The sequence below is a fragment of the Crocuta crocuta genome, unplaced genomic scaffold (assembly GCF_008692635.1).
Source record: "Crocuta crocuta isolate KB4526 unplaced genomic scaffold, BGI_CrCroc_1.0 scaffold96, whole genome shotgun sequence".
Taxonomy (NCBI): domain Eukaryota; kingdom Metazoa; phylum Chordata; class Mammalia; order Carnivora; family Hyaenidae; genus Crocuta; species Crocuta crocuta.
The window spans coordinates 6,426,237-6,450,373 of NW_027531522.1; the positions used below are offsets into that span (position 1 = coordinate 6,426,237).

The following is a 24,137-nucleotide window of genomic DNA, read 5'->3' on the forward strand; positions in this document are numbered from 1 at the left end:
TCCATTTACATTCAGTGTTACTATTGAACAATATGAGTTTAGAGTCATTGTTTTTCTGTAGGATTCATGCTTCTGGTGTGTCTCTGGTACCTTATGTTCCTTGCAACATTTCCCTCATAGAATCCCCCACAGAATTTCTTGTAGGGCTGGTTTAGTGGTGACAAATTCTTTCAGTCTTCATTTATTTGGGAAGACTTTTATCTCTCCTTCTATTCTGAATGACAGGCTTGCTGGATAGAGGATTCTTGGTTGCATATTTTTTCTGTTCATCACATTGAAGATCTCATGCCATTCCTTTCTGGCCTGCCAAGTTTCAGTAGGTAGGTCTATAACCACTCTGATAAGTTTACCTTTGGATGTTAGGGTCGTTTTATCCCTAGCTGCTTTCGGAGTTCTGTCTTTTTTGTTATATTTTGCCAGTTTCACTATGATATGTCGTGCAGAACATCGATTCTAGTTACATCTGAGTGGTGTTCTCTGTGCCTCTTGGATTTCAATGTCTGTTTCCTTCCTCAGATTGGGGAAGTCCTCACTATAATTTGTTCAAATTCCCCTTTAGTGCCTTTCACTCTTTCTTCATCTTCTGGAATTCCTATGATATGGATATTGTTCTGTTTGATTGTATCGCTGAGCTCTCGAACTCTCTTTTTGTGTTCCAGGATCAGTTTATCTCTCTTTTTCTCGGCTTCCTCTTTTTCTATAATTGTGTCTTCTAATTCACCTATTCTCCTCTCTGCCACTTCAATCTGTGCATTGGATGCCTCCTTTATATTATGCATCTCATTTATATCATTTTTTAATTCATCACAACTATTTTTAAGCTCTACATAGTCTTTGTGGCAGTAGTTTCTCTGATGTCTTCTATGCGTTTTTCAAGCCCAGTGATTAATTTTGTGACTATTGTTTTAAATTCTTGTTCAGTTATATTGCTTATATTTGTTTTGAGCAGTTTTTTAACTGTCATTTCTTGAGTTTCTTTAGAGGAAAGTTCTTCCGTTTCATCATTCATTTTGACTAGCTTTCTGTCTCTTGTTAGTTTTAAAAGCTTGTTATGCATTTTGCACCTGAGAGTACTGCTGTATTAAAGAAGTCTCTTTGACTGTCCAGGGCCTGTCCTTCAGGAAGTGTTCTTTGAATCGTGTCTTTTGGTCTCTCTTGTTGAGAATTTGGTTATTTTATTTCCCTACTCATAGTGGTATTTGGGACTCTCCACCATGTGCACTTTGGCTTGTTTGTTTTTGTTTTTTTTTTAATGTTTTATTTATTTCTGAGAGAGAGAAGCGGCTTGTTTGTTTTTGTTTTTTTTTAATGTTTTATTTATTTCTGAGAGAGAGAAGCGTGAGCAGGGGAGGGTCAGAGAGAGAGAGGGAGATACAGAATCCGAAGTAGGCTCCAGGCTCTGAGCAGCTGTCAGCACAGAGCCCAACTCAGGGCTCGAACCCATGAACCATCAGATCATGACCTGAACCGAAGTCAGATGCTTAACATACTGAGCCACCCAGGTGCCCCTGGCTTGTTTCTTGAGGTAACCTCTTTTGGGTCCAATCTCCCTGTGCCACAGGAATAGCCAAGGTGGGCCATACTCTATGTCCCAAGCCATGATCTTCGTTTCCAGATCTTAGTCTGAGCGCCCCTTTGATACTGCCCAAAATATACCCGCAGACTGAGTCCCTCTGAGCAGTTTCAAGCCTGTTGCCTCCCCACTGGGTCTCTTTTTTGCTATTAGACTTGATCTGTATTACTCTGTCTTCAGTTCTCTGATCCATTCTTATTTCTCCTCTAATCTGTTGATTTTCTTTAATGTATTTTTAATCTGTCTTATTGAGTTCTTCATCTGTGATTGGTTCTTTATTGTATTCTCTTTGTTGAATGTTTCACTGAGATCTTCCACTCTTTTCTCTAGTCCAGTATCTTTATGACCATTACTTTGAGTTGTCTATCAGGTATATTGCTTTTGTCTGTTTCCCTTAGTTCTTTTGCTGTTATTTCGTCCTGTTCTTTCATTTGGAACATATTCCTTGGTCTCATTTTGTCTAACTCGGTGTGTTACTGTGTATTAGGAAAGCCAGTTATATCTTGTGGTCTTAAAGTGGTGACCTTATAAAGCAGAGGTCCTATGGTGCTTTTGTAGCTAACTGTGCCCTGTTCTTCAGAAGTAGGTGCCTCAGGGGTCTCTCCTATGTGAGTTGTATGTGCCCTACTGTGGTGGCTGGCCCTTGTTTGCTTTCAGTCCACAGGGCTGCAGTGACCCACTTTGCCTATTTTGGGCAGGGTTTGGTTCTTGTGCTATTAACAGGCTAGTCTGGGGCCACTATGGGCTTGTACTTAGGCAGTGTCAGCAGTCAGACCAGCGCTCTTCCCCTGTCTATCTGTTGTGGCTGCAATAGCACTGAGTGGCATGGTGCTCTCCCTGCCTTATCCTGAGAGCCATTTGTTGGTGGATGGAGCCGGCACTTAAGCCAAATGCTGCCTGGGCTGCAGGTGCACTGACGGTCAGGGCACTCTCTTTCTATTGTCAGTTACAAGGTTTGGGTGTCAGGACTTCCAGGGTACTGGTATGTGGGGTTACCTTTCCCTCTCCTCAGGGCAAGAATCCCTTTGAGTGGTGCTGTCTCTGCTGGGGGTGTTTGCAATAACGGGATGTGGCAGGAGCTGCTTTGGGAGAACTGCTGAGTAGGCTGATTGGATGGGGCAAATCTGTAGGAAGTTGGGAGAGAGGGGCAAGGACCCACGCTATTAGCAAGTTAGGTAAAGAGTGTTACTATTATTTCCTGTGGTGTCTGGTTGTCTAAGCTGGGAGTGAGGGGCAAAAATGGCATTTGTGAGCTCTTTTGTTCTTGGAAAAGGCTCCTCCAGCCTGAGTTCTGATATTTGTAAGTAAATCTACTTCCTGTATACCCTAAGTGCTTTTCAGACTGCTGTTTCTATGCTCCGTCTTGGCAGGGTTGTTCATTATGCTTTCTTTCTCTAAGGGCTGGAACTCCGTTTCCTGTCACCATCCAGTTCTCCCAGAGTAAGCCTGCTCATTTTTTAAAGTACCCAGATTTAAGCCCATTTGGTTAAGAAACTTGCAAAGTTAAGCCCCACTGGTTTTCAAAGCCAAATGTTAATGGGAATTGTCTTTCCAGTGCAGATCCTTTGTATCTGGGATGCCTACTATTAGATCTGCTCCTCTCCCTTTATTGTGCTGTGGTAACCCTCCAGTTCATAGTTTGTCTTTTAGGAGTTTGGTTCCTTATTGCATCTCTGCCCTTGTTACCATTTTTGGTGTGTCCTCCTCTCTAGGATTAACTGTGGAAAGTCTGTTCTGCCAGTCTTTCGGTCATTTTTCGGATTGGATGCACTGATAATGGCTATTATCTAAGTAGGTCTCTAGAGGTAGGTAAGTTTAGAGTCCTACTACCATGTCATTTTTTCAGAAGTAGAATTCTGTATCTTTTGGCCCACCTTTACCTATTTTCTGCCACCCTCAAATTTACAACACCCCACTTCTGGCAAACAACAATCTGCTTTTTTTGTTTGTTTCTGTGAGCTTTTTCTTTGACTGGTTCGTTGATTTTTTGGTTATATATCTATATATATATGTAAATAAATGTAAATATATATGTGAGATCCATATATAAGTGAGATCATTCAGTGTTGTTTTTATGTTTTTGGGTGGGTTTTTTGTTTGTTTTTTCTCTCCTATCTGGCTTATTTCACTTAGCATAAACCCTCAAGGTCCATCCGTGTTGTTGCAAATGGCAAGATTTTCTGGTTTCTCATGGTTAAATTATAGTCCGTTGTATATACACAGCACATTTCCTTTATTGTTTATCCTTTGATGAACACTTAGGTTTCCATGACTTGGCTATTATAAATAATCCTTCAGTGAACATAGGGATGCAGATAATTCTTTGAGATAGTGACTTTGTTTCTTTGTGTATATATCCAACAGTGGAATTGTTGGATCTTATGGTACTTCTGCTTTTAATTTTTTGAGGAACCTCCATACTGTTTTTCATATGACTGCATCAGTTTCCATTCCCACCTATAGTGTGCAAGAATTCCCTTTTCTCCACATTCTCACCAACACTTGTTATCTCATCTTTTTGATTACAGTCATTATAACAGGGATGAAGTGATAGCTCATTGTTCTAATTTTTATCTCTGTTGGTTATTGATGTGAAATACCTGTTCATATATCTGCTGGCTACTAGTATATCTTCTTTGAAAAAAAATGTCTAGTTACTTCCTCTGCTCATTTGTTAATTTGCTTGTTCATTTGTTATTGAGTTGTATCAGTTCTTTATATATTTTAGATATTAACCCCTTACCAGATACATGATTTATATTTTCTCTCAGTCTGTAGATTACCTTTTCTTATGGCTGATTGCTTCCTTTGCTGTGCAATAGCTTTTTAGTTTGATATAGTTCCTCTACCTCTCAAATTTCAAAATCTGCCCAGTATTTGTGAAAGTTTTCTCTTTCTCATTCTTTTTTTTCATATATATTTTCTTTATTTCATTAGACTAATTAGTGGCTTATTTCTTTTATTATGTTGATGTAGTGCATAATTTTTGGTCAGTTATATATATGTGTTATAACATTTTTTAAATTGTGGATTTAGTCTCTATGAGACACTTATAAAATTCATTGGTTCAGTTTGTACTTCTGACAATTTAAATTGACTATATAAGTAAATTTATATTTATTGGTAAAGAATAATTAAAGTACAAAATTCCATGTGCACACAGCTTTGGTGATATGCAAAGTTTTATCATTGTATGTGTATTTGTGTGTTTTTTTTTCCTTCTCCTTATGTTACACAGTTGAATAGTTATTTTTCCTTTTAACCTGGTCTTGGATAGTGAGACAGTTCCACACATCTGTACTACATGTCATATGACCCTCCCATAGTGCTATTCTGTGGGATAAATGAAACACTGGAGAGCTGGCACCTTTGTCTTTTGTCTCTTGACTGCACTGATTCAGGAAGTGAATAAAGATTTGTTGGTATTTTTAGTTGGGCTTGTTATCCTGATTGACCATCTGGACACCTGACAGCTTGGCATTAAGGTTCAAAATGTATTTTGACTTTGGGGCGCCTGGGTGGCTTAGTCGGTTAAGCGTCCGACTTTCGCTTAGGTCATGATCACGCGGTTCGTGGGTTCGAGCCCCGCGTCGGGCTCTGTGCTGACTGCCAGCTCAGAGCCTGGAGCCTGTTTCAGAGTCTGTGTCTCCCTCTCTCTCTGACCCTCCCCTGCTCACGCTGTCTATTTCTCTTTCCTAGAAATAAATAAAACATTAAAAAACATTTAAAAAAAATGTATTTTGACTTTATCCAGAGGTCCCATTTTTTTCCACAAATTTATGAGGAATATAATGAATAAAAAAGTATACTACAAAAAAAGCAGTCAATAAAGATTCCATATGAAGAAGCGTAGATAGATGTTGGAGTTATTAGACAAAGACAAAATGATTTAAACTGTGCTGGAGAACTAAAGAAATTATGTGTAAATAACTAAAGGAACTTATGAGAATGATATCTCACCAAATAGTGTCAATAAAAAGATACAAACTATAAAATGGAACCAAATCGAAATTAGAGAAATGAAAACTACAGTAACTGAAATGAAAAATTTACTATCAAGGCTCACCAGCAGGTTCAAGCATGCAGAAGAAAGTAGTACTGCACTTTAAGATAGGAGAAGTTTCCACTATAAGAAACAAGAAGAAAAATGAAAACCTCACAGTCCTGTGGGATACCATTAGGTATGCAAACACATACATGTGGCAGGTAAAGAAGGAGAGAAAACAGAGTAAAGGGACAGAAAGATTATCTGAAGAAATATGGGCACATTATTGAACACATTTATAAAGTTCAGGAAAGTATATAACTCTTAGAAGAAAACATAGATATAAATCTTCTTGACCTTTCACTTAGCAAGGGTTTCTTAGATATTGCACATAAAGCATAAAGGAAAAATAGATAAGTCTGGTTTCAGCACAATTAGAAAATGTACATCAAAGGGTACTATTAAGAAAGTGAAAGACAGCCCAAACAATGGCAGAAAATGTTTGCAAATCATTTATCTGATTATAGTTTATTATTCAGAACATATGAAAAATTCCTATAATTCCACAGTAAAAAGAATCTATTAAAAATGGACAAAATATTTGAAATATAGAAAGAAAATACACAAATGTCCAAAAAACATATTAAAAGATGCTCAACATTTTAAATTATCAAGGAAACCCAAGTTAAAATCAGAAGTACCACTGGGGTTGCTGTAATAAAATATATGCACAAAACAAATATTTGTGAGGATGTTTCTTGGTACTTGAAAGAGTCAACATAGAGGTACTGCATGATCCAGCAGCTTTGCCCTCTTTGATACATATACAAAAGAACTAAATGCATATGTTCACACAAAAACTTGTAGATAAATGTTTATAGCATTTCTGTTCTGTATCATCCAGAAAATAGAAGCAGTCCTGATGCCCAGCAACTGATGAATGGATAAACAGGTGTGTTATATGCATACAATGGGATTTCTTTCAAGGAGAAGCAGTGAAGTACTGATAAATGCTACATAATGGATAATCTTGAAAATATTTCCCTAAGTGAAAGAGCCTGACATAAAAAATCACATATGTATTCATTTATGTTAAGAGTCCAGAATTGACAAATAGGTAGAGACAGAGATTAGCGATTGCCAAATAATGTAAATATACTAAAAATCCTTGAGTTTTGCAATTTTAAATAGAGAATTTTCATCATGGCTTCGACTTGTATTTCCCTGATGATGAGTGAGATACCACCTCACACCTGTCAGTATGGCTAAAATTAACAGAGGAAACAACAGTTGTTGGTGAGGATGTGGAGAAAGGAGAACCTCTTACACGTTCCCAGCCACTCTGGAAAACAGTATGAAGGTTCCTCAAAGTAAAAAAAATTAGAACTACCTATGATCCAACAATTGCACTAGTAGGTATATAACCAAAGGATACAAAAATACATGTTCAAAAGGGCACATACACCCCAGTGTTTATAGCAGCATTATCAACAATAGGCGAACTATAGAAAGAGCCCAAATGTTCACTGCAGATGAATTGATAAAGGTGTACATATACACAGGGAATATTGCTCAGCCACCAAAAAGAATGAAATCTTGCCTTTTGTAATGATATGAATGGAGCTAATGAAATAAATCAGAGAAAGACAAATACCATATGATTTCACTCATGTGGAATTTAAGAAACGAAACAGATGAACCTAGGGTAAGGAAAAAAAAAGTGAGAGGGAAGCAAACAATAAGAGACTCTATTAACTATTTAGAACAAACAGGGTTCATGGAGGGAGGTGGGTGGAGGAGGGGGTAATGAGGTATACAGGAGGGCAATTATCGTGATGAGCATTGGGTGTTATATGTAAGTAATGAGTCATTAATTTCTACACCTGAAATCAATTTTACCATATATGTTAAATTTAAATAAAATTTGAAAAGAAATTAATAAAATAGTGAATTTTATGGTATATGAATCATATCTCAGCCAAAAACATTTAAAAATGCATAGTTTATTAATTATCACAATGATAATACTTATGTAACATTTAAGCCAAAAAAAGTAAGGCATTGTCAATATTGCATATCTCCTTTTGGGACACCTGGGTGGCTGAGTTGTTTAAGCATCTCAGGTCATGATCTTGCAGCTTGTGAGTTCAAGCCCCCACGCCAGGCTCTATGCTGACAGCTCAGAGCCTCCTCCCTCCTTCCTGCTCTCTCCCTCCCTCCTTCCTGCTCTCTCCCTCCCTCCCTCCCGCTCTCTCCCTCCTCCCCCCTCTGCCCCTCCTTGTGCTCTTTCTCTCAAAAATAAAATAAAACATTAAAAATAAATTCTTGCATATCTTTAATTTTTTTTCAAGGTTTCAAAATCTACATTTGCACACCTAAGTACTATATTACTAATATATATGATATTTTTGCCTATCCCTTTTTCTCTAAATTATGCATGTGAGATTCATCAGAGTTGTTTCAAGTAGCTATAGTTTGTTTACTTTCATTGCAATATATTTTTTCTATTACTATGCAACATTTGATTTAATATACACATATTCTATTGACAGAATTTGGAGTTTTTTGCATTACAAATAATGCAGTAATCATCATTCTTGCATGTGTTTTTTGATGCACATATGCATGCAGTTTTGTTGATTGCATGTTTTCTTGGGTGTGTACATGAATGCAATTCCTAAGGGGGTAAATTGCTGGATTATGGGACATTCATATGCTCAGCTGTAGGAGATAATGACAGGGAGATTTATACCATCACCAGCAGGTATGAAGGATCCAGTTGCTTTATTTCCTTAGTGTTGGCAACACTTTGTGTATGCCGCATACTTGGTATTTGCTTACTGTTTCAGTCAGCTCTTGCTACCATATCATAGAGCAGGTGGCTTAAACAAATTTCCTACAAGTCTGGAGGCTGAAGTCCATGATTAAAGTGCTGGAAATTTAGGTTTCATTCTGAAGCCTCTTTTCTTGCAAGCAGCCACCATCTCACTGTACGCTTACATGGTCTCCTCTTGGTGTGCTTATGATAGGAGAGGGAGAAGGTTTTCTGGTGTCCCTTCTGAAAAGGATGGTAATTCCATAATGAGGGACCCACACTCACACCTGAGGATCTCCCAAAGGTCTTATCTCAAAATACCATTATATTGCGCATTGAAGATTCAAAGTATGGATGAGGGGAGAGGGACACAAACATTCAGTTATAGCAGTACCATTTAGTTATAAATAAACATTTTTTATTCAGCTATTCTGTCTGACATGGTAGTGCATGTTAATCTAATATTTACTGATATATAGTATACATTTAATTTAGATTTGCCTGATGACTTACAAGGTTGAAGATTTATTCATGAGTATTGACTGATTTTCTTTTGTGAATTTTATATTCAATGGCTTGCCAACATTTTGGTTGTTTTTTTTTTTTTTCATTTTCATTTTTTTTAGTATGGTTACTAGAAATGTCTTTTTTAATTTTTTTAAATTCCAGTACAACTAACATTCAGTGTTCTATTAATTTCATGTATACAATAGTGATTCAGCAACCCTATACGTTACTCAGTGCTCCTCAAAATAAGTGTTCTCTTAATCCCCTTTACCTGTTTCACCCATTCCCCCCATCTACCTCCCCTCTGGTAGCCATCAGTCTGTTCTTTGTATGTTAAATGTTTGTTTACTGGTTTGTCTCCTTTTTTCTTTGTTTTGTTTCTTAAATTCCACACATAGTGAAATCATGGGGGCTTTGTCTTTCTCAACCGACCTATTTCACTTAGCATTTTATACCTTCTAGGTCGGTCCATATTGTTGCAAATTGCAAGATTTCTTTCTTTTTATGGCTGAGTAATATTCCATTGTGTGTGTGTGTGTGTGTACACACCATATTTTCTTTATCTATTCATCTGTAGATCGACATTTGGGTTGCTTCCATTATTTGGCTATTATAAATAATGCTGCACTAAATATTGGACTGCATATATCTTTTTGAATTAGTGTTTTCATATTCTTTGAGTAAATACACATGGTAATTTTATTTTTATTTTTTGAGGAACTTCCATACTGTTATCTACAGTGGCTGCATTAGTTTGCATTCCCACCAACAGTGGAAGAGGGTTCCTTTCTCTCCACAACCTTGCCAACACTTGTTTCCTGTGTTTTTGATTTTAGCCATTCTGACAGGTATGAGGTGATACCTTGTTGTGGTTTTGATTTACATTTCCCAGATTATTAGTGATGTTTAGCATCTTTTCTTTTGTCTGTTGGCCATCTGTGTCTTTAGAGAAATATCTGTTCATGTTTTCTGCTTTTTATTATTATTTGGGTTATTTGGTGTTGTACAAGTTTTTATATTTTTTAGATACTGACCCCTTATCAGATATTTTATTTCCAAATATCTTCTCTCATTCACTAGATTGTCTTATAGCTCTCTTGTTCAGCTCTTTATTGAAATACTTTTATGTGCTGCTCTGCAGGGCCACATGGTAGATCAGGTACCCATATATATGTGCATCTGTTTCTGGGATCTCTAGTCCACTTCATTGTTCTACATGTCTATTTTTATCCCAATACCACATGCACTAATTATTTTAACCTTGTATATGATATCAAGTAAAGAAATCCTCATACCATATTCTTTCACAGTTTCTTGGCTATGTTTGCCTACTGCATTTCCATACAAAATGTAGAATCAGCTTCTCAGGTAATAAGTATAAGTAGAAACTTAATGGGAATTTTATTGACCTTACAGATAAATTTGGGAAAAAACTGAATACTGTATCTCCATATGTCTACTTTAGTGTCTCAGTATTTCATATCATATATGTCTTTTGCAAGATTTATTCCAGTGTTTTTATTTTTAAATTTATTATAGTTTCACTTAAAATATTTAGTTTATTCAAGATATAGAGATATTCAATTGGACATTATGTATTATATCTGACAAACTTGTTAAAGTCAGTAATTAATGTCAGTTAACATGAGGATTATTCTTAATTTTTTATGTATATATCATGTGATCTGTAAATGATGAAAGTGTTATTTTTCTTTTCAATAACTCATTTAAATTTTATTCATGTCTTGTTTTCTCACTCTGATTAACAGTAAACAGTGCAAATACTTTAAAAGATATAATAGTGACCATTTGTGGTTCATTCCTAATATCAAATTGAAATTAACATTCTGCCATTAAGTAGTGAGTTTTTGTAGCTGCTGTTTGTCACATTAGGAAATGTTTTCTATGATACTTCTTAGTTTTCTAAGATAGTTTTATAATAAACAAATTGTATTGTATTAACATAATATTTTTATGCATCTATTAAAATGATCACATGCTTTTCTCTCATTCTTTTTAAGACTGATTTTTAAAGTTAAACATACATTAATGGAATAAATATGAAAGTGGTAATATATTCATTGCACGTATTATTTGTTTTTAGTACTTCGCAATTGTATTTGTCAGTAACATTGACCTAAAAAATTTCTTTATTTTGATATCTCTGTGGAGGTTTGTATCAAAATTATCCTTTCCTTATAAAATGTGTTAAGAAGTACTACCCCTTGTCCTGTTCTTTTTGAAATACTTGTATAAATCTGGTATTAAAGATATTATATCTGCTAGTAAATCTTAGGCACCTAGAATTTTGTTTGAAGGAAGATTATTAAGTATGGATCAATTACTTTGTTATAGAATTCTTGTACCTCCCTTTCTTTTTAGGTTGGTTTTAGAAAATTGTATTTTCCTGGAATTTGTTTATTTTCTCTAAAGTTTGATATATTGATATGTTTGGTCATACAGATTTTTTTGTGTTGTATGATCTTATTACTTTCTGTTTGTAGACTCTGATGATCATACCATTTCCATTTCTTATATTGGCTATTTGTGCATTATCTTCTTTATTTTCTTAGGTGTTTATTTCAATCTTATAATTTACTTCACTGAGTTTATTTTGTTGTTACATCAGAGCCTTATTCTTTTAAAGAACCAACATTTAAATACATATATGTATAGGTATACATATTTCCATCTTATTAATTTCTTATATACTTAAAGATACATGTTAGCCCTGGAGTGCTAACAGGGTAGAGGAAAGTTATGAATTCCCCAACTAAGGCAGGCTAGAAGTCCCAGACCAGTAGAGGCCACATTATATATTGTGTTTGTTCACTCTTTTCCCACTCTCACTGTCTTCTTTCAGGATTTGTTGAACAAATTAATGGCAAGTATAGTTACCCCACAGTGACATTCTTCTGTTTAACCATTAGTTTATGGTTAGCAGTAGATTAAATGGTTACTTAATATCTGTTGTGGGGGGAGGGAAAAAGTAGGTAGAGAAACTAGGTTTGCTATTCTTGATCTCTCATGCTGGCATTTGTTTTATTGGCTCCAAATTATATTATACTGCTTGCAGAAAATCATGCTAATTTCCTGAGCTGACTTATTAGTAACCAACTCTGGAGAAATATAAAACTTCAAGGAAGTTGTCTTGATAGAAGCCAGAGCTAGACCTAAGGAAATAAATGTATAAAAACTTAGAAAAATAACTCTTTATTATCACTTTCATTCTGGAGACAAAAATGTGCTCTTTAGAGCACTTCACTCTCTCAGAATGTTTAATGACATGAATCAGTGTCAATTTTTAAGTGGATCTTTATTTGTTTTTGAGACTGCTTTAGCTGATTCATAAAGATTTCTTTAATTCAACTATTGTGGGTGTCTAGTTTCACTGAAATTTCACCAGATGCTTATAGAAGTGTGTTGCCTTTCTACTTATAATAATTAAAGAGCAGGATCTTGAGTTTGGTGATAACTTTAGATATTAACCCTTGCATTAGTTTTCTAGACATATTAGCAGTAAAATAGCATTTTACAAGTTGATACAAAGAAAAGTAGAATAACATTAAGTCTCAAAAAGATGTCATTGGTTTGACAGTGAAATATATACTTGAAATCTTATTTTTAAAAGACATTTGAGGAAAAAAAATCTCAGTCTTTTGTAATTTCTCTGGTTTTTATTTTTAAGAATAAAATTTAAGATTACCCATTGCAAAAACTATTGCCACGAACATAGTTGTTGGTTTACCTGAAACACATGCCTTTAACATGCTAAGTACAAGGCAATTATAATTTAAAGAATTCATGAATTTTCAGTTTTTAGTGTGATACATGTGAAAAATGATTGATGGTCAAGAAGATTAATAGAGAAGCAAATTCTTACACAGTTTCTTCAAGGTACCATCTCATGTAGAAAAAGGAATAGGCAAAAATAAAATGGTATGATAGAGTGACGTATGACATATGTCAAGAGAACAGTGTTAACATGTAGTTGTTTATCATATATTTGCTAGTTTGCTTACAGATAAATGTGCCTTGTCTTATTTGTAATTTAGTATCCTAGAAAATTGTCAGTTCTAGTTAAAATACATATACTGGGCAATATTTTTAGCGGTTATTAGGTTTATAGAGGTTACTAGTGTGCTATTTATAGCAAAATATTTCAACATTGTTCTAAACCAGTGTTCTCTGAGAGAGCTCTATGAGATGAAAATATTCTCCGTGTTTTCTATGATAGTTATTGCTGGCAACATGGGGCTATTGAGCACTTGGAATGTGGCTAGTGCAACTGAGGAAATGCATTGTTAAAATTTAATTTTAGGTAATGTAAATTTCACATTAAATGTCCCCATGTGACTGGCATAGTCTTCAGCATGGTGTTTACATTTATCTGAGTTAAAATATGTTAAAATACTTAGAACAGTATTTTTTAGATAATCAGTACTTATCACTTGTTGTTGCTATTGTTATTAACATTATCATCTGCTTATAGCATATTTAGGGAAATAGGTTGGTCACATGAATCCAGTTGACAAGATATTGTCTTAAATATTTGTGCAATAAAAGTTCTAAGAATCTGTCAGCAATACTCTTTGGGATCCATTCTCCTGACATCCACTAGCTTAAAAAAAATGCTTTCAGTGGATTCTCTGTCTGGTGTGAAATATGAGATCTTTTCATGATTTAAAGCTAAATTATATAATTTGTGAACTCTCTGTACTTGTTCTTCCTTTCTCTATTTTTCGTATTTCTTTTATATTTTTAAAATATCAAGGGGGCATATTTAGACTTAGATCAAAAAGTTGTCAGAGGAAGAACAATGCAAATAAAAAGAAGTTTTTTATTTCTGAATCTCACATTAAATGATGAAAACAACATATGCATATACCTCTTCTACCTACTGGATAAGAAAAATCAGTTTCATTCTTTTAGTTTCATAGAATTGCAATATTTATTTATAAATGTTTATTTACTTTGAGAGAGACATTGTGAGCGAGCAGGGGGAGGGGCAGAGAGATGGAGAGAGAGAATCCCAAGCAGGTCCCTACTGTTAGCACACAGCCCATGCAGGGCTTGAACTCCATCAGTCAGAGATCATGACCTGAGCTGAGATCAAGAATTGGACACTGGACTGACTGAGACACTCAGGTGCCCCTACCATATGTATTTATAAGACCTCATAAAATGTGTGATTCAAACATTTTAAGGGGTACATAACTTGTACCTGAAGATAATTTTAATTTAGAATACCCTAATTTCTAGTCTGTTGATTTTCTGTTATTATCCTCAATTTGTAGCTACTTGTATGTCATGAATTCCCTCAATATTCCTTTGAAACAAGCAAACTTAACTTGAATAATCATTGCTATTATATTTTTTAATTGAAATTTACCAACATTTTTCATGTAATAGTCTTGAGGTCTTTTACTAAGACCATATTTGAATTTTAACCTGCTGCTGTTCTCTAAGCTTAGGCAGAGATCCTGAATGTATCTCGCTGATAGTTTTAAGCTAAAATAAATGCAGCTTCCCAAAATGCTTATGTCCCACAATGCCAGAGGCCAGACTTCAACAACACAGATAACTGATCCTCTTTTGTATGAATTTTTCTAGGATCAGAAATTTTGATGTCAATAGGAAGGCAGCAGTTAGGAAAAGATAATTCATAGAGAGCACAACTAGAATGTAATTAATAGGCTTCAAAAATTCACTGGGATAAAATTTGACATTATTTCAAGGTTGATCAACGATATGTTTTTTTTCCAGTCTGTATTCTCACGAAAGTTACTAATGTTGGTAGTGAAACACTGAATACAACTGACCTTATTTAGAACAGATACTGATGGTTGCTTATTTCTGGGCTATGTCCCCTTGTTGATCCTAACTGTTCTCTAACTTTGTTCAAATATCTACCCTCATATACTTGTCAGCGAGCTTCACCGGTCGATTCCCAGCCTAGAGGATATAGTGAAGGGTGTCAGCTAGCCATTTTGCCTCATTACCTTTGAAGTGTTTGGCTGGGCATGGGCTCCATGTCTTTCCTGGCCAATAAGAGTGCTGTTGCTTGGAGTGCATCCTGGGAGGGGTTTTCTTGTTATAAAAAAGATATAAGGAAAAAAATGGGCCCTTTTCTGCCTCTGAACTTCACTGGGAATATAACACTGCTGCAGCTTGATTAGCTATCATCTGATCTGTTGGGGAGCTAATCTGAGAACATAGCCTAGGAACTGAAACTTGTAAATAACCAGAATCCTTGCTGAAGGCATGAGTTTATGCTATAACCAGTAAAAAGAGGTGCTTTCTCAATTTCTTGATTTTAGGTATAATAATTGCTACATTATTTAGACCATAGGAGTAGGGATTTTCTGTTTCTTGTAATCCAAAGGTTCATAACTCATCTATTTCAGTATTATTTTTATGTTTATATGAAGATAGGTGTTAAATAGTTATTTGAATAAAGGCAAGTTTAGGATGATAATTTCACATTTTTTCAAGATGCAGAAATATCTCTTATTCATGGTTATGTGTATTAGGATTACTGTGATTTGTCCATTCCTGCTAGCTTATATGCTAAATTAGTTCACTTTTTTGTTTCTAAGTTCTCTCTCATATAAATAACAATCTTAAAACCTATTTAATATGCAGGATATACAACAATTTGATTTGTGTTTTTTTTAAATGATCATGATGAAATCAAAGAAAATCAAGTAGAACATTTTATTAACATATTCAGATATATAATGAAGATAAGGTTCTGATTCAGATTCCATGAAAACATGTAATCAGTAAGAACATTTATTTGTAAAATTACACTAGTATTCTAAATCCCTTCTGTTTTTAGTATTGCATGAGACAAGTTTCCATCAGGTTTCGCAGACTAGAATTTTCTATAAACTACATACCCTAGATAATAGTTGATCATGATGGTACTATTTCAGATGATTAGATATAGTCTCCAGGCATCCTGATGTTGTGCCATATGATGGATTTGAGAAGGAGTATACAGAACTCTAAAGAAAAACACATTGAAAAGGTTAGGATTTTAGGTGTTAAAATAACAGACTTCTTTCTAGATCATGCAGAATGCAGTGAGCATTCCTGACTCTCCCCCTAGTACCTTTAGTCTACACTGCCTGCACTGTTGACAGGCCTAACATTGGTGTGTGTCTAAGGCCATTGGGGCATAGGAGTCACTGCCTTATCCTCACATCTGGTGAGATAGGGGAGGGCAGTGGCCAGAATCTTGAGTGCCTCTTTCTATGGTGCTGGTTTCTCTAAGTCTTCTGTATTGATCACAGTTGAGTTAAAACAAACAAACAAAAAACACCCCACCACCACCAACAAAAACCCAAGCTTTTAGTTGAGAGAGTTATAGTTTACAGAATATATTAGGAAATCTAAAATGTGGAAAGTTTTTTAGGATAGACACCTTGATTTCTTCAACAAATCACAAAGAAGACATGAGAGAGAAAATGGAATCTAGAGGTTAAGAGTCTTAGGAAACATGTCTGTCAGTTTGGATGTATATACCATATATTCTGATTTTAAAAATACAGCAACAACAGTTGAACACTGAATGAATATTTGTTGATATCAAGGATTATTATTAAATTTGTAGGTATGATACTGTGGTCAAATTTTTTAGAAGTTTTTATCCCTTAATGTACAACTGATGTCTTTACATGTGAAATTAAATGATATCTGGGATTTGCTTAAAAAATACTCTGGTTGACACCAAGTGAACCCTAATGTAAACTATGGACTCTGAATAATATGTAGAGACAGAATTGTCAATGTAATCAATGTACCATCCCTTGTGCAGGATGTGGTAATGGGGGAGGCCATGTGTGTGGGGGAAGGGGATATATGAGAAATCTGTGTACCCTCTGCTCAATTTTGCTATGAACCTAAAGCAGCTCTAAACCAACAAAAAAAGTCTTAAGAAATAAAAGAAAAACCACCATCACCACTCTGGTGTGTAGTGGGAATGGGTGGCAGTAGAGCTGAAAGAAGGATGACCATGAGATGACAATTATTGAAGTTGGGTGATAGTTATACAGAAGTTCATTATACTGTTCTCTATCAGCATATGAGAATTTTCTCTGACTTTTTACAAGAGTGTTTTGGAGAAGTCAATTTCATTGTTACACAGTCAGGGAAGGTACAATTGGTTTAAAATAAAGTTATTGTTTCTGAAACAACAGAAGTCAAAGCGGCAACAAAGTTCAAGAACTGTAACAGCATTTCTTCTCCAGCCATTCTTAATAGAAAGGAAAAAATGTGAAAGAGGAATTATTTTTTTATTAGGATAGAAAAAAACAATTGTTTACAAGGTTCTCAAGAGTCACTGATTACACTGTCATATGCATACACAATAGAAAAAGTCTTGAAAGCACCTTGAAAGGTGGGTATGTGACACAAACCCCTACTCGTGTGCCAGAGAAGCCATTTCTAAGTAGAAAGAAAAAGATGTAATAACCTTCCTAGCAGGTTTTTAATTAGTACAAATTTATAAGATACTAATATTAAAATGCTAAATTTAAAGACTACCATTTTATTTCTTACCTCATTTATATCTTTCAGATACTAAATGTTAAAGATTTTTTAAAAAATAAATTTTCCTTCCTTTACTAAAAATGAAGTAGGTTTATGTTACATCTATCTACTTTGCCAGGAAGATAAATTACATTAGGCTTCTTAAATATCTGTTTATTTATTGATTGTATGAGGCTACCTTTTAATTTTTACTGTGTCTTGATTGATTTGACTTATCAAATTAATTTTCTCTGTGCTCTGGGAAATATCTTCTCATTTTCATTCCTTCCAAAACAATACTAAAAGTATGTATGACATCATTATTCAATAAAACACACAAAAAAAGTCAGCCATATCAACCAAGTCTCCAAAACTACTTACGAAACTGTCTGATCTGGCACCTTGTTACTCATTTCAGTAACGGTAACAACTGTTCATGGCCTATTTCATTTAAAAATTATAGGGGGGAATTCACACTTTAGTGTTTTGTATATGCTCATTTTGACAAGAGAATGAATAAGATTTCTAAAATAGGATGTAAAGAGTTTTTCATAGATTAAGAAGTGATATGTCAGGCTAATCCTACTATATACCCAAATGAATGCTCATATTATCTACTTAAAGATGTGAAAAGGATTTTACTTCTCATTTTCACTCTAGACTACTTCTTATTTCACTAAATAAGAAATGGCCCTAAAAAGGTCCAAGAAAGATGTAATACACTTTAATTTCCGCTTTCGTCTTCTGACTTATCAGGTAATAGCCTTTTACTACTCCACCTAAAGTTAAAGAGAGCACAGAATGCTATCCTCCCTTTTGTCTTTGGGAATAGAATACAAACAGCAGTCAATGAAGAGTTACTATGGGTAGCTGACTAATAGTCTGGGTTAAACTGATATTTTCCAGATTTGTCAGCTCTCGTTGAGTATGAACAGTGACCACAAAGCCACTTAACAGTGAACTGACTTTACAAACAGATTGAATCTGTCCTGGAATGGAAAAGTCTCATTGCACATTTAGAGAGACTGAAAGTCCTTTCCATTCCCAATGAAATGACTGCTAAAACATTCCTCTTAGCCATGCTGTGGGAATGTCTAAACGACACTGTGTGTGTGTGTGTGTGTGTGTGTTTCTGCATCTGAAACAATATAGTTCACCATTACCGCTTACCTCCGTTTTCTCTGGGTTCCTCCAGTTCCCATAAACCGGATTAACAAATGCTGGGTTAACACTTCCTTTAGTTTTCCTTAAAGCACAAAGGGCCATTTAAAAAAAAAAAAAGTCAGTATTAAGCACAGTTTTTTTTCAGGTTATTATCTGGTAGACATCTTTGAGAGACACATTGTCTAGCCAGCATACTTATTTTTATGAATGTATTACCATACGTAAAGTTCTTTTTTTCTTTTTTCAGGTCACCAAGGCAACCACATTCTTGAAAGCAAATATAATTTGAACTCTAGATATTTAGATCCAAATAAACACAGGCAAATAAAAAGTGGCAAAAATTGGTCTTAAAGTTTATTTCTTAAAATGCTACTCAAGTGGGGTGCCTGGGTGGCTCAGTTGGTTAAGCATCCAACTTCGGCTCAGGTCATGATCTTGCGGTTTGTGGGTTCGAGCCCCGTGTTGGGTTCTGTGCNTTTTTCATGACAATGTCTCACAAAGATCTATAGCAAAGAATCAGTCTTTGACATTTTAAAGACAAAATTAAAAAATTTTTTTTAATGTTTATTCATTTTTGAGAGGCAGAGAGATAGAATACCAAGGAAGGGGCAGAGAGAGAGGGAGACACAGAATCTGAAGCAGGCTCCAGGCGCTCAGGTATCAGCACACCTGTGGCTTGAACTCATGAACGATGAGATCATGAGCTGAATTTAGGATGCTCAACTGGCTGAGCTACCTAGGGTCCCTGAAAGATGGGTGTTTTGATGAGTATTTATTGTTAGTGTTTTCTTTAATGAATCATAAAAATGTCCCAAGACGGGAACAAAAAAAATATAACCAAGTAACTAAATATACTCCATTAAAGATTTCTAGAAAGATTCCATACTTGGCATACACACACACAAACACACACACACACACACACACACAAATATAATCTACAACGGAAGACCAATTGTGGGATAATTGCCAGTGTCTTGAAGGCAGCCAGGAGAGGAAAAAAATAACACATACATATATATGGCTATTTTACTGTATATATGAAGTTATTATTGTATATGATTTTATTATATTTGTATAATATTGTATATTGTATAATATATTAATATNGTGGATTCAGTTCTCAAAGCTTTGTAATATCCACTGTTTCTATACAATCGGCTTAAATATTCAGTAGCGTAACCAGTTCACACTCATTCAGTCTTTGNAATTTGAAAAATAATGTATAAAAATATAATAACACAAATATAGCTGCTATATATTTGTGGATTATTATTTGAAAAAAATCATAGATACAGGTTTAAATAATGAGGCAACAACTTAATTCCTTAACTATATTAAGAGAATACTTATGAGTTGCTACAGTTAGGTTGAAAAAGTGGTATTTGATTCTTTGCCTTTCCTTCCTCTAAGACTAGTTAGTCAGTTTAAAGTTCTCAGAACAGTAAGCTCAGTCAGTGATGTAGTTAGGTAGAGGCCTCGGCAGGGCTGCTGTGGTTGAGACTGGCTAGGGAGTTGAAGAGAAGTTTCAAAACACAAAAACAAAGCCTGGCACAGTAGAGAGAAAATATAGATGTAGGGAGTAACTAAACAAAATGGAAATTAGGAACTAGATAAAGATCGGACAATTGCAGACACAGCTCAGAAAAATTAATCTCAGCTGAAACCAGGCATGGAATCAGGAAGCAAGAGGAAATCTAAACCATAGGGCTAGACAGGACAGGTGGTCCAAAGGCCCGGCAGACAGCCAGGAACGGAAGGGATAGGCTTGGCAGTCAATTGGATAGAAGTGAGGTGCAAGCAACAGAAAAGATCTTGATGTGAGACCATTATTTTTGGCTTTGCTGGGACCCCAGATGACCTAGACTAAGGTTGGCAAGGAGGAGGCAGGTAAATTGATCAATCGTCCAGTCCTGTTAAATTCAGCTGTGGGAGCTACTTTTCTTCTGAGAGGATTTTAAGTCTTAACTAATTTTCTCTTAAAATGACAAATGCAAAACTATCTGTGGCTAGCCTCTGGGGATAGGGTGACCACAGAGAAAAGTGGGTGGTACGTAAGGATGTGAAGCCATAGTAAAGGAGAAAAGAGTCACAGTACGAGTAGTATGTGAGCAATGGTAAATTCTTCCTACTTTATGTTTATTAGCAATCACAAACTACTATTTATCTCACACCAAAGCTGTGTCTCCCTTGGGGCGCCTGGGTGGCTTAGTTGGTTAAGAGTCCGACTTTCGCTTAGGTCATGATCTCACGGTTCATGGGTTCGAGCCCCACGTCGGGCTCTGTNTGAATTGTTAGGCTTAATTCTTAATGTCTTTCTTGTTCTTAGGGTAAAAAAAAAACTACCCATCATCCATAGATAGTTCCATTGAGTAAATTTCCAGTGTCAACTCCATACATTTGCTATTTCAAGTACTCTTAATTTTCCATCTGTATCAATTATATATGTTTGATATTCAACATAATTTTACTTAAAATGATAGATCCTTATATGAGGAAAATAACATGATTATGAAGTTTTCTGCCATTTCTAACATTGTATGGCATATTGATAAACCCATATTAGACTAAAATATGCTATATTAAACTTCTTGTATTTGTCAATAGGCAACTTTCTGAAAAAGTTGAGGTTTCAAAGAATCTCACTACCTTCAGGAATCAGCATGGAATTGACTTAGAAGTTCAGAATAGAGAGAAAAGTTAGCATGGATCACATGGTTTTCCATTTATTACTTAATCTTTTATTCACTTAAATTATTAGGCTTCTGCTGTATCTAGTGTGTTACAGACATTGTATAAGGTGGCATTTTGAATGGGCTTAAAGAGAGAGATGTAGTGCAGAACTAGGATAATTCTGGAAATTTCCAGTTTAAATTTAGCGAGCGTATGTATAACTCTAAAGGAATTCACTTCATGGCTCATTAACTAACAAAATTGTTTTCATGTTAACTAAAAACACGGAAGTATTGGGGCACCTGGGTGGCTCAGTTAATTAACCATCTGACTTCAGCTCAGGTCATGCAGTTCGTGGGTTCAAGCCCCACATTGGCTTTGTGTTCACAGCTCAGAGCCTGGAGCCTGCTTCAGATTCTTTCTCCCTTTTCACTGCCCTGCCTCCGCTCACTTTCTCTCTCCAAAATAAGAATAAACATTAAAAAAATAAAAATGGGGTGCCTGGGTGGCTCAGTCGGTTGGGCGGCCGACTTTGGCTCAGGTCATGATCTCACAGTTTGTGGGTTCGAGCCCCGCGTAAGGCTCTGTGTTGGCAGCTAGCTCAGAGCCTAAAGCCTGTTTCAGATTCTATGTCTCCCTCTCTCTCTGACCCTACCCTGCTCACACTCTCTCTCTTTCTCTCCTAGAAATAAATTTAAAAAAACATTAAAAAAAATCAACAAAATGTTTAAAAAAATAACAACAACACAGAAGTGTTTATAAGAGGTATCTGAAATTATTGTAAATGGGCAATGAAGAAAAACTAAAATCAAANCAACAAAATGTTAAAAAAAATAACAACACAGAAGTGTTTATAAGAGGTATCTGAAATTATTGTAAATGGGCAATGAAGAAAAACTAAAATCAAAATTTAATCTATGTTATATCCATTAAACATGACTTTGAGGTAAATGTTTATTACATGTATATATTAAGTTTTATTGAATTATAATTCACACACCATAAAATTTACCCATTTAAATATATAACTAAATGTTTATTAATATTTTTATTAGTTTTAAATACGGTGGTATATGTGTATGTGTATATATATATAACAAAATTTGACATTTTAACCATTTTTAGTGTATAATTCAGTGGAATTGATTATATTAGAGTGTTATACAATCATCACTTCTACTTACAAAATGTTTTCATCACCAGAAATAGAAATTCTGTATCCATTAAACCATAACTATCAATTCTCCTTTTTCTCCAGCCCCATTTCCTTCTTTACCCCAATTTACTTTCGGTCTCTATGAATTTGCCTATTATAGATACTTTGCATAAGTAGAATCATACAACAGTTATCTTTTTGTATCTGACTTATTTCACTTAGTATAATGTTTTCAAGATTCACCCAATTGTAGCATGTATATTCTTCCATTGTGTGCATATATTGTACTTTGTTTACTCATTCATCTGAGGATAGATACTTGACTTGTTTTCACCTTTTGGTTATTGTGAATAAAGTTACAAGTGTTAGCAAAAAAGAGTCCCCATTTAAGTTATATATCTTTTCATGTGCATATTTGCCATTTGTATATCTTCACTGAAGAAATATCTATAAAAGTCTTCTTTTAATCAGGTTGTTTTTCTCTGTTGAGTTTTAGAAGTTTATATATATTCTGCATATTAAACTCTTATCAGATGTGATTTCAAATATTTTCTTCTGTAAACATTGTCCATTGACTTTCTGGATAATGTCCTTTGATATGCGAAAGCTTATGGTGAAGTCCAGTTTATCTTTTTTTGTTTGTTTGTTTGTTGGAGTTTTGGTGTCATACCTAAGAATGCATTGCTATCATTTCATGTGTCTGTTGGTCATCTGTATGTCTTCTTAGAAAAAATGTCTATTCATGTCCTCTGCCCATTTTTTAATTGGATTGATTTTTGGATGTTGAGTTGTAGAAGTTCTTTATGTATTTTGGATATTAACCCCTTGTCAGATTATATCATTTGCAAACATATTCCCCATTCAGTAGGTTGTTTTTTGTTTTGTTGATGGTTTCCTTCACGATGCAAAAAAGTTTTTTTTTTTTTATTTTGGCATAGGCTCAACAGCTTAATTTTGTTTTTGTTTCCCTTGCCAGATGAGACATACCTATAAAAATGTTTCCATGACTAATGTCAAAGAAATTACTGCCTGTGTTTTCTCTGGGACTTTTATAGTTTCAGGTCTCTCTCACATAATCAGGGAAATGCAAATTAAAACCAGAATGAGATAATACCTCACACTTGTCAGGATGGCTAACATTAAAAAACAAAACAAAACAAAACAAAAACACAAGAAATAGCAATCATAGGAAAGGATGTAGAGAAAAAGGTAACTTTGTGCACTCTTTATGAGAATGAAGATTGGTATAGCCACTGTGGGAAAACATTATGGATGTTCCTGAACACTAAAAAAAAAATATGAAATTACTATATGAGCCAGTAATTGCACTACTGGATATTTACCCAAAGAAAACAAAACACTAATTCAAAAAGATGTATGCACCCTATGTTTATTGCAACATAATTTACAATAGCCAAGATACGGAAGCTACACAGGTGTCCATCCATAGATGAATAGATAAGGAAGAGATGTTTGTGTTACACACACACACACACACACACACATGCATTGGAATGACTCATCCATAAAAAAATGGAATCTTTTTTTTTTAAGGATGAAATCTTGCTATTTGCAACATGTGAGACCAAAAATTATAAGGCTAAGTGAAATAAGTTAGACAAAGAGATATACCATTGATTTTACTCATATGTGGAATTTAAAAGTAAAAAAAAAAAAAAACAAACAAATGGAAAAAAAACCCCAACCCCCCCCCCCCAAAAAAAAAAAA

At 34.9% G+C, this 24,137-nt stretch overlaps 1 protein-coding gene across 1 annotated transcript in view; it reads right to left on the bottom strand.

Moving 5' to 3' along the window:
* Positions 1–15,669: 15,669 nt before the first annotated feature.
* MALRD1 (MAM and LDL receptor class A domain containing 1) overlaps positions 15,670–24,137 on the bottom strand; it is a 757,419-nt gene continuing 748,951 nt past the window's right edge. Inside the window, exons 40-41 of the mRNA XM_077772480.1 lie at positions 18,586–18,661; positions 15,670–15,890 (exon numbers count right to left, since the gene is read on the bottom strand). Of these exons, the coding sequence (XP_077628606.1) occupies positions 15,810–15,890; positions 18,586–18,661 (157 nt within the window). The 3' untranslated portion in view covers positions 15,670–15,809. The remainder of the gene's footprint in view (positions 15,891–18,585; positions 18,662–24,137) is intronic.